The 13,415-nt window shown below is 35.8% G+C and overlaps 1 protein-coding gene across 2 annotated transcripts in view; it reads right to left on the bottom strand.

Annotated features, from left to right (window-relative positions):
- The window catches only part of CPED1 (cadherin like and PC-esterase domain containing 1), a 320,153-nt gene that overhangs the window by 235,528 nt on the left and 71,210 nt on the right, over positions 1-13,415 (bottom strand). For both annotated transcript variants that reach the window (XM_055138503.1, XM_004602249.2), the window contains one exon: positions 5,714-5,789. In XM_055138503.1, the coding sequence (XP_054994478.1) occupies positions 5,714-5,789 (76 nt within the window). The remainder of the gene's footprint in view (positions 1-5,713; positions 5,790-13,415) is intronic.

Genomic DNA, 13,415 nt, shown 5'->3' with positions numbered 1-13,415 from the left:
CTTTACTGTTGGGATAGTTCCTCCTTCCTGCCATCTCCTTTGACTCTTCCAACTAATAGTTGAGGAGAGGAGAAATATAAAAGTAAAAATAAAATTCTTCAACGGTATTTATGTTAACAGTTTCCATGTTACTTTGTTTTTGGTCTAGTTCGAGTACCCAGAATGCTAATATTTCACTGATAAGTAATAAACAGGAAGTTTTAGATTTGGAGGTTTTAAAAACAATCATCAGCAATGTGTGACAAGTAATTTTTATTGGTTAGTGCTTTAAAATAATTTTAGTAATACTACTTAAAATATGTTTTGTATTTAGTAGCAATATCCATACTTAAGGCAGTATTGTATAGATAATCACTGTCACTGTCATCCCGTTGCTCATCGATTTGCTCAAGTGGGCACCAGTAACTTCTCCACTGTGAGATAGTTGGTACTGTTTTTGGCATACTGAATATGCCACGGGTAGCTTGCCAGGCTCTGTCCTGCAGGCGAGATACTCTCGGTAGCTTGCCTGGTTCTCTGAGAGGGGCAGAGGAATCGAATCCAGGTCGGCAGCAGGCAAGGCAAATGCCCTACCTGCTGTGCTATCGCTCCAGTCCATAGATAATATATAAAAAATTATCTTTGCATTGCTTCCTTTGCTGATATATTCAATGTTACTGAATAAATGAGGACTTAGATGCTAAAGTCTTCCAAATTTTACTTCTGAGTACAAAATCTGTGTATATTCAAACTTCACGTGTATGTCAGTGCTGAGAACCAAGATAAAATTACTGGAAAGAATGAGTAATAGCCAGAAAATTGGCGCAGTCCTCACCAGGACTTTTTGGATGGTGAAGCTGAATTAAAAAAGAACAAAAACAACTCACCACCCAAGTAAAACAGTTCTCTGATATTCATTTTTATACTTGTATGTCAAATAGGGGAAAGAAATCCTTTCTCTTTTTTTAAAAGTTAATCAAAAGCAACAAAAATATCTATTGTCAATAAGTCTGAGCCAACTACAAACAATTAAAAAAATTTTTAAGGCAAAACACAAACAGGAAGATAAAAATAGAGCTCTGAGCTCGCCAATAAAAATTCCATGGATTTGTGCCTTTTCGAGTGAGTCACCACACGATGATAGGTGCACTCTGATTGACTGTGGGGTGGAACAGATTGCGTGGGTCCAACACACTGTCTGCAAACACTCCCTTCCATCTGCCCCTTTGTACTGTTGTGTCTCACCATCAGATCCCAGACCCTTCACAAGATTATCCCTCCAGTCTCGTATCCCTACTGCTCTCTACTGCACAAGATCCAACCTGGGCCAGCAAGTGTGAATGGGAAAATACTTGAATCAAACACATAATCTCAGTGTCATTGATCATTGCTGAATGCCATATTTTTTTTTAGAGATAAGAAAACTGAAGTACAGCTGGCCCTTAGAAATTGTCAGATACTCTCCTCCAATAGCTGGGAAATGCTGGCCCACATATCTTTCTTTTTCTTCTCATTTTGCACATAAACACTGGCAATTCTTATTTTGAACTATCTTTTCAATGGACACACACACACACACACACATATGTACACACATATGCTGAATAGCCTTGAAAGATAGAATGTTGTTTACTCTGGAGCAAAAAGGAAAAAAAAAAGAAAAGAAAAGAAGGCTTTGTGCAATATAACAAAAATCATGTCACTATCCAAGGCAAAAGACAGGCGTTGTTTGCCCATTCTAAAACATTCAAACTCTGAGTTCTTCTCTGGAACTGCAACACTCCTAAATAAACAAGTGTCACCCTAGCTGTGTTCCCATAGCCTTGTGAGAACTGGGATTCAGGAACTGATATAAACACTCAAGTCATTTGTTTTTCAAGAAGAGAACCAAGGTATGGTTTGCCAGCATCTTTGAAGATTCATTTGCAAGCTTAGATGAAGAGTAAAATCACAGACCCTTCACAATTTTTCATATTGGCAAAAGAAAAAAAAACCATACAGAAAACAAATCAATCATATAAAAAGAGAATACTTAAGTATTGAAATGTTGTTCTTTTGAGTTTTTAAGTCTGAGATAATGTAGTACTATTTTTTAAATGCTTTACATAAGGAATTTTATGCTTTATTCTTCAAATCAAATAATACAAGCACATACTTACAGAAACTACTTTTAAAGTAATTAAATCAAGTAAAAAAGAGTCTCATACCCTCACTGCATAGGTTAAAAAACAAAAGTCAAAACCCACAAACAACCCTAGAGTTTAGCCACAAACCTAGTAGATTGCAGAGCTAAGTAGCACTGTTGTCCCAGTGTTCATCGATTTGCTCGAGCGGGCACCAGTTGCGTCTCCATTGTGAGACTTGTTGCTACGTTTTTGGCATATGGAATATGCCATGGGGAACTTGGCAGGCTCTGCCGTGTGGGCGGGATACTCTTGGTAGCTTGCTGGGCTCTCGGAGAGGGATGGAGGAATCAAACCTGGGTCGGCCGCATGCAAGGCAAATGCCTACCAGTCCTCAAAGCTAAATATGAATTTAAAATTTGTCTTTTGGAGCTGGAGAGACAGTGCAGGGGTAAGTTCTTTGCCTTGCATAAGGTTAGCTCTGGTTAAATCACTTTCACGACCTATGGTCCCCTGAGCATTGCCAGAAGTGATCTCTGAGCACCACTGAGTGTGGACCAAAAGACATAAATAAATATTGGTTTTTTTCTATCAATTAAAGAGTTTCCAAAAGTGGGGCTGGAGTGATAGCACAGTGGGTAGGGCATTTGCCTTGCACGCGGCCGACCCGGGTTCGGATCCCAGCATTCCATATGGTCCCCTGAGCACCGCCAGGAGTAGTTCCTGAGTGCAGAGCCAGGAGTAACCCCTGTGCATCGCCACGTGTGACCCAAGAAAAAAAAAAAGCAAAAAAAAAAAAAATAAAAAGAGTTTCCAAAAGTGGTGTGGACCGTTTTTTAATTAAAATGGCTAACTTGTATATCATTATGTTCAATTCTAGCTTTTTAAATAGTGTATATTTTGGTATTAACATTTGCTATCTAATATGTATTTAGTATTCACAACAAATAAAGACTTTTAATCTTTTGAATACTAAGTTTATATTATCTACTATGTATTCATAGTAAAAGTCTATAGCAAAAGCCATTGTTTATAAAGCTTAAACCAGAAAAGAATGTGGAGATATTTTCTTTCAAAGCTATACATCTAAAAAAAAGATTATGTTCAGCATGAGAAAGATAACATGACAGGAAGAGTAATTCCATTTTAAAAGGCTATGTATTTGGTAAAACTATCTTGTTAGTCACAGAAATAAATAGCGTTAACATAATAGATACATGAGGAAAAGACTACATATGCTTCAATACATAGCAGTTCCTGAAAATAAAGTGTTTTCACCAATGAAGACGAAACTAAAAACTTAATTTTACAGAACCAAGTAAAATAAACTTAAATAAGAAGGGAGGTAAGTTTCAAACTGGCAATGCATTTCTGTCTTACAAGAGATTTTATTCCTCTGATTCTAATCTGCTAACCCAATATTAAAGAAACTTAATGATCTGAGTTAACTATGTTTTAATGCAAATGGTAATAAATAAAAACACGCTTAAAAATTAGTTGGCTTTGGATTGGAGTGATTTGTACAGAAGGTTGGGAGCTTGCCTTGCATATGACTAATCCAGATTTGAACCCCAGCATCCCTCCCAAGACCCACCAGGAATAATCACCAGGAATAATCACTGAGCATCACCATGTGTGGCCCTCAAATCAAAATAAAGAAATAAGTTCAAGTACCTCTTGGAAGAGGGAGGTTGGGAAGGAGGTTATAGCTCAGTGGCAGAGCTTGAGGCCCTGTGATTAATCATTGGCACTACAAAACAAATAACTAAATATCTCAAACTAGCTTCCTAACCATTCCTTCCCTCAGCCCCTATTAATCAAAAATAAAAATCACAGTATCACACAGTATCCCGTTAATCACCGATTTCTCGGGCGGGCTCAGTAATATCTCATTTCGTCCTTTCCCTGTGATCTTAGAAGTCTGTCTCAACTTGGCCCTCCTAACAGTGTTGCACTGGAGGCTCTTCAGGGTCAGGACAGGCCTCATGCATGAAGGTACCGGCAGAGGAACCCAGGTGTGTGTAATCCCATCAACAGTCAACATTCAGAGAGAGACTTAAAAGCAAGAAGAGAGTGATGCAGAGAGTCTCTTGCCCGCATACCTGGCTGTCTTCCTCGGGGCCCCTTGGAAAGGATAGGCTCCAGCTTCCCTCCCCACCCCGAGCAAAGCTCCCGGCGGCCCAAGACAAAAATAAAAATAATGAAGTATAATGTATTCAAAATGCAAACTTTAAAAAAAAATTCCTTAAAAGATTTCTAGATATTTAATAACACACTAATGGAATCACTAGTTTACTGCCTATCGCAAAATATTTATTTTGGTATTTTATATAAAATTAAACTACATCAACTGTAATTTACAAAATCAAATTCAGATCATGGCATTTTTTACACTAGCTATGTGAATCAATAACTACAGAACTAAGTTAATGCAACTAATGTTTTTTTAAATAACTATCTTAAAGTGAAAGTTGAACTGCTACTTCACTTTGGTTTTATTTTAATCCTTAGTAAATGATGGTAAAAGAGTGTAGTCTTTCTAATATAGCATGCTACTGTAGTTTATATTCAGTGAGGGAGTAAAGTCCTGTTGAAAAGCTGATGGGTTAAGATAGCCAGTTTTCTGATTCCATTAGGAAACAATTTTTAAATAATTTAAAGTTATCCAGATCTAAGTTTTGATTATAACACATAGTGGGATATTTTTCCACTATGATATTTACAAATATCAAAGATATTAAAACTAAATGGATTTTAAAAAAGAAATCTGAGGAATGCTTTCACTGATTGGTTTAATGTAAGCTATAATTTTATTCCCAAGGACTGATTTTCAAAGATATTAAAAATAAATGGATTTTAAACAAGAAATCTGAGGGATTCTTTCACTGATTGGTTTAATGTAAGCTATAGTTTTATTCCCAAGGACTGATTTTTTTCCCCCCACTCTGAATATAAGGAGAAACTGGAGATGGTAGTTTCTGACCCACATTTTTAATATTGTCAAGACATGGAATTTAATCCTTCAATAACTTTTTTTTTTTGCTTTTTGGGTCACACCCGGCGATGCACAGGGGTCACTCCTGGCTCTGCACTCAGGAATCACCCCTGGCGCTGCTCAGGGGACCATATGGGATGCTGGGAATCAAACCCGGGACGGCCGCGTGCAAGGCAAATGCCCTACCTGCTGTGCTATCACTCCAGTCCCATCCTTCAATAATTTTTATTTAACTTACAGAGAGGTTGACAGTATATAAGGAAGAAGAAACTTATGATAGAATCAGAATGGCTTAATATTGAACAGATAAAATATTTTTAAATGCAGGTTTTTTATAAACATTATTTATAAAAATTTTAAATGAAGTGGCATTATTTTAAAGATAAGCACAAATTAATAAATATTTACTTAAAAACTTAGAAGGCAAAATTAAAAGAAGGAAAAATAATGCCAGATGAATATTCTTTATTAAGAAAGCAATACCATTGACAAAGCCTTGTGGATTCTAGGTCTGTAACAGATTGAAATCCATAGACATAAGATCTAAAAAATGCTAATCTAAGATATTCTCAGGAAGACTTCAAATTTATGCATAAAGAATCAAGTGGAAGATTACCAGGAAATCTTCTAATTATTTGACATAATCCTTCCTTTCTGCAAAGCTGGTGCTGTATTTCTGGCAATATGTTTACCTGAAAAGAATTATAAAAAGAGTCTATTAAGTTAAGTATTCACAAATGATAAGAGAAAGAAAACACAATGGAAGTTATCAGTATCTATGTCATCTATATCCTACCTTGAACTCTCTGCCAATCACCATTCCAATTAAAAATAATAAAGAAACTTATTTGATAATGTAAAAAATAGTGCTCTTATACATTTTTCAAACTACTTAGAAACACATATCTTTATACATTTTTGTCAAAATATTTGCTAGAAATATAAAGAATTTGTCTATAATGGCAAATGGAGTTACACAAATGACTTGATAGTGGTAAATTTTTCTCTGACCAAAATGTACTAAATATAACTCAACATCAACAAAATTTTAACATTCCAAAGTACCCCAGCAATTGACTCACAGACAGTGGTAACTGTGGTAGACATATTTTGAAACTTTATATCTAGGCTCTAGCTCAAACTGAAGGGTTCTTTTTAATCCTAAAGATAAAGCCATGCACCACAAAACTCTGTTTTGATAAAAGTTTAGAAAACGTCATAAATGTCATTGTAATCTCAAATATATATTTTAACTCACAAAGGAGAGAAAAGATATCAACAGATTTACCTCTCCTCTTCTGAATTTACAGATCTGTTCCTAGCTATTATTAACTAAATCCACTCAAAAAATGTCAAATATTGATAAAGTCCATTCAGAACCAAATAAATTAGCTTAAAGATTCAGATTTTGAAAAATTAGTGACTACTTTCAGATAAATTCATTCTACACTTGTGAAATATTGTACACTCTCCACTTTGCCCTGATGGAACCAAAAGGGACTCAGGGCCACCTGAAGAAAAGAGAGGAAAAGGGAAACCAAGATGGTGGTCCCTATCATGGCACTTCACCACACTATAACCTGGAACCCTTGAGTCCAGCAATTAGCTTCTCTTTTTTCCCATTTCCCCAAATCCTTATTCTCAAATTCACTCCTGCTTTAAGATTTTTATCAGTTTGGACAGACCCTCTACTCCTAAAGACTATGATCCAAGAGGTCTCCTAACCCATTTTGGCACCCAGAGCGGCTTCTTACAGACATGCATCTAGACTGTGAACTGAACTAAAATATCAGAAATCCAAAACCTCATAGAGTCTTCATTCTCAGCAATGAAAAGAAATTATTAAATGATGCCTTTTCGGCAGGCCTGATTGTTGGGGGAAAATTCCAAACAATAATAGTGAGTTCTCTATTGAAATATTGAATGTATTCAAAGTATAGAGAATAAAATGAAGATCATTAGCTACTTAGGTGGGGGCTGGGTGGGAGGGGGGTGTATTGGGGTTCTTGGTGGTGGAACATGTGCACAGGTGAAGGGATGGGGTTTCAATCATTATATGACTGAGACTTATACCTGAAAGCTTTGTATTTTTTTCATGATGATTCAATATAATAAAATAAAATTTAAAAAAAGATTTTTATCAGTTTTATCATTTAATCATAAAGTTTTTAGTGATGAATTTGATGTGCTTTGAAACAAGACTTTCAGGCTCTCCAACCCTTAAACTCTAAACATCAGTCCAGGTTATGTAGAATCATGGTAGAGTTTCAGCAGAACCCTTTCTGTGATTCCACAGAATATAATTTTTACTCAAAAGCCTGATGTTTACAAGTATTATTTCTATCAGCAACCTTGCCAAGTCTACTAACACATCTATCTAAACAGATCACTGTACTCAAGAACATGAAAGAGTACTAAGTATGTTTTAAAATATTTGGATCAAAAATTTCATTACTTTTCAAAACTGCAAAATAATAAATGCTGTACAACATAACTATGGTGATCAATATAATTTCCTTATTTCTCCCCTCACCCTATGTTGTTGTAAGCTAACCATAACTAAGTACAACTGGGTCTAAATTTTAATGTACTGGTATAGCTTCTAATGAATGCACATAAAATTTATAAATGCACATAAAATTTGCTTGAATATAATAAGTGAACATCAGCTATAATGATATGGGAGAGGAAGCAGTTTCACTTTATACAATTGTTGATTTCTTAATTTTACTCTGGAAATAAAACTTAAAAACATAATTCTAGGCAACTCTTAAAGAAAATATCTTAAAAGACTTGGCTTTTAGTTTAACCTTGAGCTTATTCATCATAGGTCATCATTATTATATTTTTTTTAATTTTTGGATACTACCCAATATCTCACTACTTTTTTTTTTTTTTTTTGCTTTTTGGGTAATACCTGGTGATGCATGGTGGGTTACTCCCTCTGCTCTCAGGAATTATTCCTGGTCGTGCTCAGGGGACCATATGGGATGCTGGGAATAAAACCCAGGTCAGCCTCGTGCAAGGCAAATGCCCTACCCACTGTGATCTGGGGTGGAGGGAAAGAACCGTTTTTGGGTTGGAGCGATAGCACAGTGGGTAGGGTGTTTGTCTTGCACACGGCCCGACCGGGTTTGATTCCTCCATCCCTCTCGAGAGCTGGCAAGCTACTGAGAGTATCCTGCCTGCATGGCAGAGCCTCGAAAGCTACCCGTGGTGTATTCAATGTGCCAAAAACAGTAGCAACAAGTCTCACAATGGATACGTTACTGGTGCCTGCTGGAGCAAATCAATGAGCAAAAATATTACAGTGATACAGTGATATTTAAAAGCCTATTTTGGAAGTCTACAGAGATCTCAAAAGTTGAGTAAGCTGCCCTCTAATTGTTTGGGAATTAGGAAAGGCTGTAAAAATGATGTCCCTTCTATTTAAAATTTATCTACATTTCTTAACTTCAAAAGTGAGAATTTTCAGACAAAAACTAAGAAATAAAAAGTTTTCATAAAATCTTCAAGTTTTCAGTTCCAAATACAGGCTAGATGGAGAAGACAGAGAACTATGAAGGGAGCCGTAATAGGTACAAGTTTGGTGAATGGAGGGTTTCCTTGTTAATTCATACATAACATTTCTAATGAGATTGTGAAATTCTTCAAAAGTCAATAAACTTGAACATTAAATTTTCCTCCCCATCCAGCTTACTGGATTATTCAATTATCATTACTCAGTTGCTATTGATTAGAAGTTTTAATACTCAACGGGCCAGGAAGAGGATCATCATCAGGTATGTAGCATTCTACATACTGACACTGGTCCATTTAAAAGCTTCATCCCGGGGCTGGAGCGATAGCACAGCAGGTAGGGCATTTGCCTTGCACGTGGCCGACCCGGGTTCGATTCCCAGCATCCCATATGGTCCCCTGAGCACCCCCAGGGGTAACTCCTGAGTACAGAGCCAGGAATGACCCCTGTGCATTGCCAGGTGTGACCCAAAAAGCAAAAATAAAATAAAATAAAATAAAAATAAAAGCTTCATCCCAATTTTTGAAGGATTCAGAGCAAGTGTACTGCTACTGCAGATGCTCAGAGCATCCTGGTCACGCTGAATTTCCCCTACACACTGAGAGGAATTAGAATAGTCCAGGTAAATGGTTAACAATCATGGAATTAATGAACAGGAAACATTTGGATACTGCAAAGACAAAATGCAGTTTGTAGAATTTTCACACAGAAAAGAAGGTGATGTGAAAGAAAATGTCAGAAAATAGATGATTTTACATTAAACCTGGAGTTAGACAAACAGCTAGAGATTTAAAAAGGTTTTTAAAAAACCCAGAGAGTCAAGACAAGAGAAGCAATTGTTCTCACCCTTCCGCTTCCTTTTTCCCATCCCCCACCCAATGACCTCTTCCTGTGCTTTTTCCTCCAAAACAAACCTGTGGAACTCAGAGTTACAGGAGATGACATAACTTGGTGACACGTGACACCATAAATATTATCCCCAGTGTACTCTGGACTGAGCACCAAAATAGTTGTCCCAAATACCTCAATATAGAGAAATGAAACAAGTTTGAGAATTCTGGATCATACAATGATGATCTACATGGTTTAACCTTTTAATGGTTAGGTTTAATGATCTGTTCTGTATTCTACTGTGTTTTCTTATTTTTATGGACATCATAAAACATATAAGATTTGTATCATTGCCAAGTGGAACATCAAAGTGGTTTTTTAACTTGGATTAACTGGCTTTAATGTGATGCATTTCTCCAGCTTTTCTGTGGTAATAATTATTTTTAATAGGTTTTAGGGGGGAAGTTTTAGACTCATAACAAATTGAGCAGAGATTCCCACATACCCACTGCTTTCCCTACCATTGTGTCATAATGTTACATTCGGATCTGCATCAACAAATCATAATCATCTAAATGATATTTTTAATGAATAATAATTTGGGGGGGTGAATGCCTTATGTACATGTGGTGGGATCTATATAAACTGCTGATTTTCTAGGCATAACATTTTCATGTTTTTGAAAGGATTAGAATGCATTTAGAAAATGGTAATGATATTAAGCCCTAGGATATTTGAGAGATCAAACTGGGAGAAGAGAAATGTATATTTCAAAGATCTCAATCCCAAAGTATTTTCTATAACCTAATCTATGTTTTACATATCATAATAAGAAAAAATAAAATCTACTTGAATGCTTATTTTATAAGTAAGAGTAGTAGTACAACTTCATAAATCACTAAAATGAAACAGAATTCACACTGGGCATGTTTTTATTTTATTCTTTTGGTGATTTGCAAACCAAAAATGACACATGCTTTACAAAGCATGTGCCATTTACACATACACTTCTTAATTTCTTCATTAGAGCTATACAATCACTCATCGCTGTATCACTGTATCACGGTCATCCTGTTGCTCACTGATTTGCTCAAGCGGGCACCAGTAACATCTCCATTGTGATACTTGTTACTGTTTTTGGCATATCAAATATGCCACGGGTAGCTTGCCAGCCTCTGCCATGCAGGTAGAATACATTTGGTAGCTTGCCAGGCTCTCCGAGAGGGGTGGAGGAACCAAACCCAGGCCAGCCGTGTGCAAGGCAAACGCCCTACCCGCTGTGCTATCACCCCAGCCACAAGCACTCATAATTTTTATTTTATTTTTTTCAATCATATAATCTCTAAAATTCTTCATTTAACTTTTTGAACACGAAGAGAATTAGTGACAAGAGCCATTCCCTTCCCATCATCTTTCACGTGCAACTACTATCTCATCAAATTCACCTGAGAATCATCTCATACTTTTAAATAATAACCGTTTCCATAGTTCTCAGTGCTCTACATACTAAAAACAGCATCCTGCTTTTAGGGACTGCTAATCCTACAAACATGTAGAGCCAGAAATGAATCACTCGGCCATTGAAATGCTAGAACCTGGCTATTTGAGGTGAGACAGTGCCTAGTTACTAAACTTAGTGGTTAGTAGACCTTAGTATTTAGTTGGAATAGGGACCAATACAGTTTAAATTTACCTTATTCTCCATCTGCCTAGAGGGACCTCTGGCCATTCATTTTCTATAAAAAATTTAGTGATACTTTTCATAAAGAACTTCGATTATAACCTTTGATGTGTTTAGAAGCCTAATTGAGCAGGTATCCTTCCTTTGTTCAAGGTAAGGTCCTCGAAAATCCTACAATGCCCCCCAAATGTGAAGCAAGTTCTGTTTTGAATATTTATGTTTGCATAAATGAGCCATGATTCACTCTTAAAGCTCCAAATTATTCATGCTCCAAAGGTACAGTTATCTAACATGTATCATTTAGAATTTATGTATTCTTTTAAAAACATCCATTAGAATAAAATATAATAACAGGGAATAAATATCTATTTTGGAAGGTTCTGTAGTGATATGCCTAAGAAAATATAATTTGAAGTTAGTACCTGAACATGAAACATGGTTGCTTCATTTATAAGCCAGAACCTAATAACTTCTTTGATCTTCAATCTTTCATATATAAAGAATGGACATAAATAAATAAAAACCATCTACATCAATCATTTAGGATGGAGACTGGCACATAGAAATATTACATGTATTAATTAACATTGTTAGTCTTTTCTACATCAAAATATATTTAGATCATGATTACAGTCTCCCCACAAATGCTTATATGCCTAAAAGTCAGGAGTTTTCAATTCTTGACAGCTTTTGTATTACCAAACTAGGCCAAAATTCATAGACGTTAATAAATAGTTGCAGAAATAGGAAGGGGAACATCTAAGTAAATAATAAATGTAAATTTGATTGATGAATGAGTGAGTCTATAAAGTTACTGGGATATTCTACAGGGAAAGTTTCCTAGGTTTTTTCATAACCTTCATCTATATTAACACTCTAAGTACAGGATAAAAGTAACTCTGAAAGCAAAATGTTTTGAGTTGGAGTGATAGTACAGCAAGGAAAGTATACGGCTAACCTGGGCTTAATCCCCAGCACCCCAAATGGTCCCTTGAATACACCAGCAGTGATTGTTGAGCTCAGAACAAAGAGTAAGCTCTAAGAACCACCAAGTATGGCCCCCCAAACAAAATAAACAAATAAAAGAAAAATGTTTCTCATGTTAGACTTAAATTTTTTGTTAAATTCAAGAGACAGATATAGTCACTGCTATAGAAAAGTTTTTCAGTTTTTTTAACATTTCATTTAAGACTTTGGGGACCAAAGAAAGAGTACAACAGATAAAGGGTTTGCCTTTACCCTGGGTTTAATCCACAACATCACATATGGTGTTCCCAACACAGCCAGAAGTAAGTTCTGAGCACAGCCAGGTATGTCCCTAAAAGCAAATTAATTAAAAATAAAATATTTTCAAAATTTTCCAAATTTTAGTAAGTTTTAAGGTCAAACTTATTTACTGTATATTCTAACCGTCCACATCAAGATATTATTTTAATTATAGCTATATAGAAATACATACACAAATGCATATGACAAAATTATTATTTACTTTAACTGGAAGCAAGCTAGGGTGTCTCCAACTCGTAACTGAATAAACAGTTACATATACAAGAAGTAAATATTATTAGCTATTAAAGAAGAATAAACCATTGAGTAGTGCAACAATATGCATAATCTTAAATACACCTGATGAAAGAAGCCACATTTGCTATGAAATAAATTGCATTACTTTATTTAAATGCCAGTATGGAAAAGACAAACCTGTAGAAATGGAAAATAAATTGGTGGTTCCTAAAAGGTGGCAATTGCAGGAGGGAATACCAAAGAGGCAGTTGAGAGGCCAGACCAAAACTAAGTTACTTCAGAAAATTATTTTAACTTTATTTCAAACAAAACTAACGACTAAAAATTCTGACCTAATGTATAGCTATGCTGGAGTTGAAATAATATGCTGATAATAATAGTCAATTTTCTGAATGAATGAACAAAGAGAGAATAGGGGTCACAATAAACTTGGTGGAATAAACGTGGTGGTGTTGAATTGGAACGATGGCATGAATCAGTGTATTTAAACATATACAGACTGATACATGTATACATACATATAGACCTTGAGAAACTCATAAGTACGTGTAAATGTGTAGGTGGTTTTGTATGCATACATCCAACATCTGTCCAACTGGAGAAGCTGACAAGCATTGGCATTCCAATAGCAGGGAACACACCAAGCAAAACAGACCTTGGTTTATAATTATCAACCTCCAATGAAAGGAATGAGAATTCCTAAAGAAATGGTTGATAACAGCACTGGGGCATAAAAGTTACAGGTGATCTTGTAGCATCGAT

Source organism: Sorex araneus, chromosome 1, assembly GCF_027595985.1.
Source record: "Sorex araneus isolate mSorAra2 chromosome 1, mSorAra2.pri, whole genome shotgun sequence".
Classification (NCBI taxonomy): domain Eukaryota; kingdom Metazoa; phylum Chordata; class Mammalia; order Eulipotyphla; family Soricidae; genus Sorex; species Sorex araneus.
Note: the sequence above shows the minus strand (reverse complement) of the source record. Positions and strands in the feature narration are given on the sequence as shown.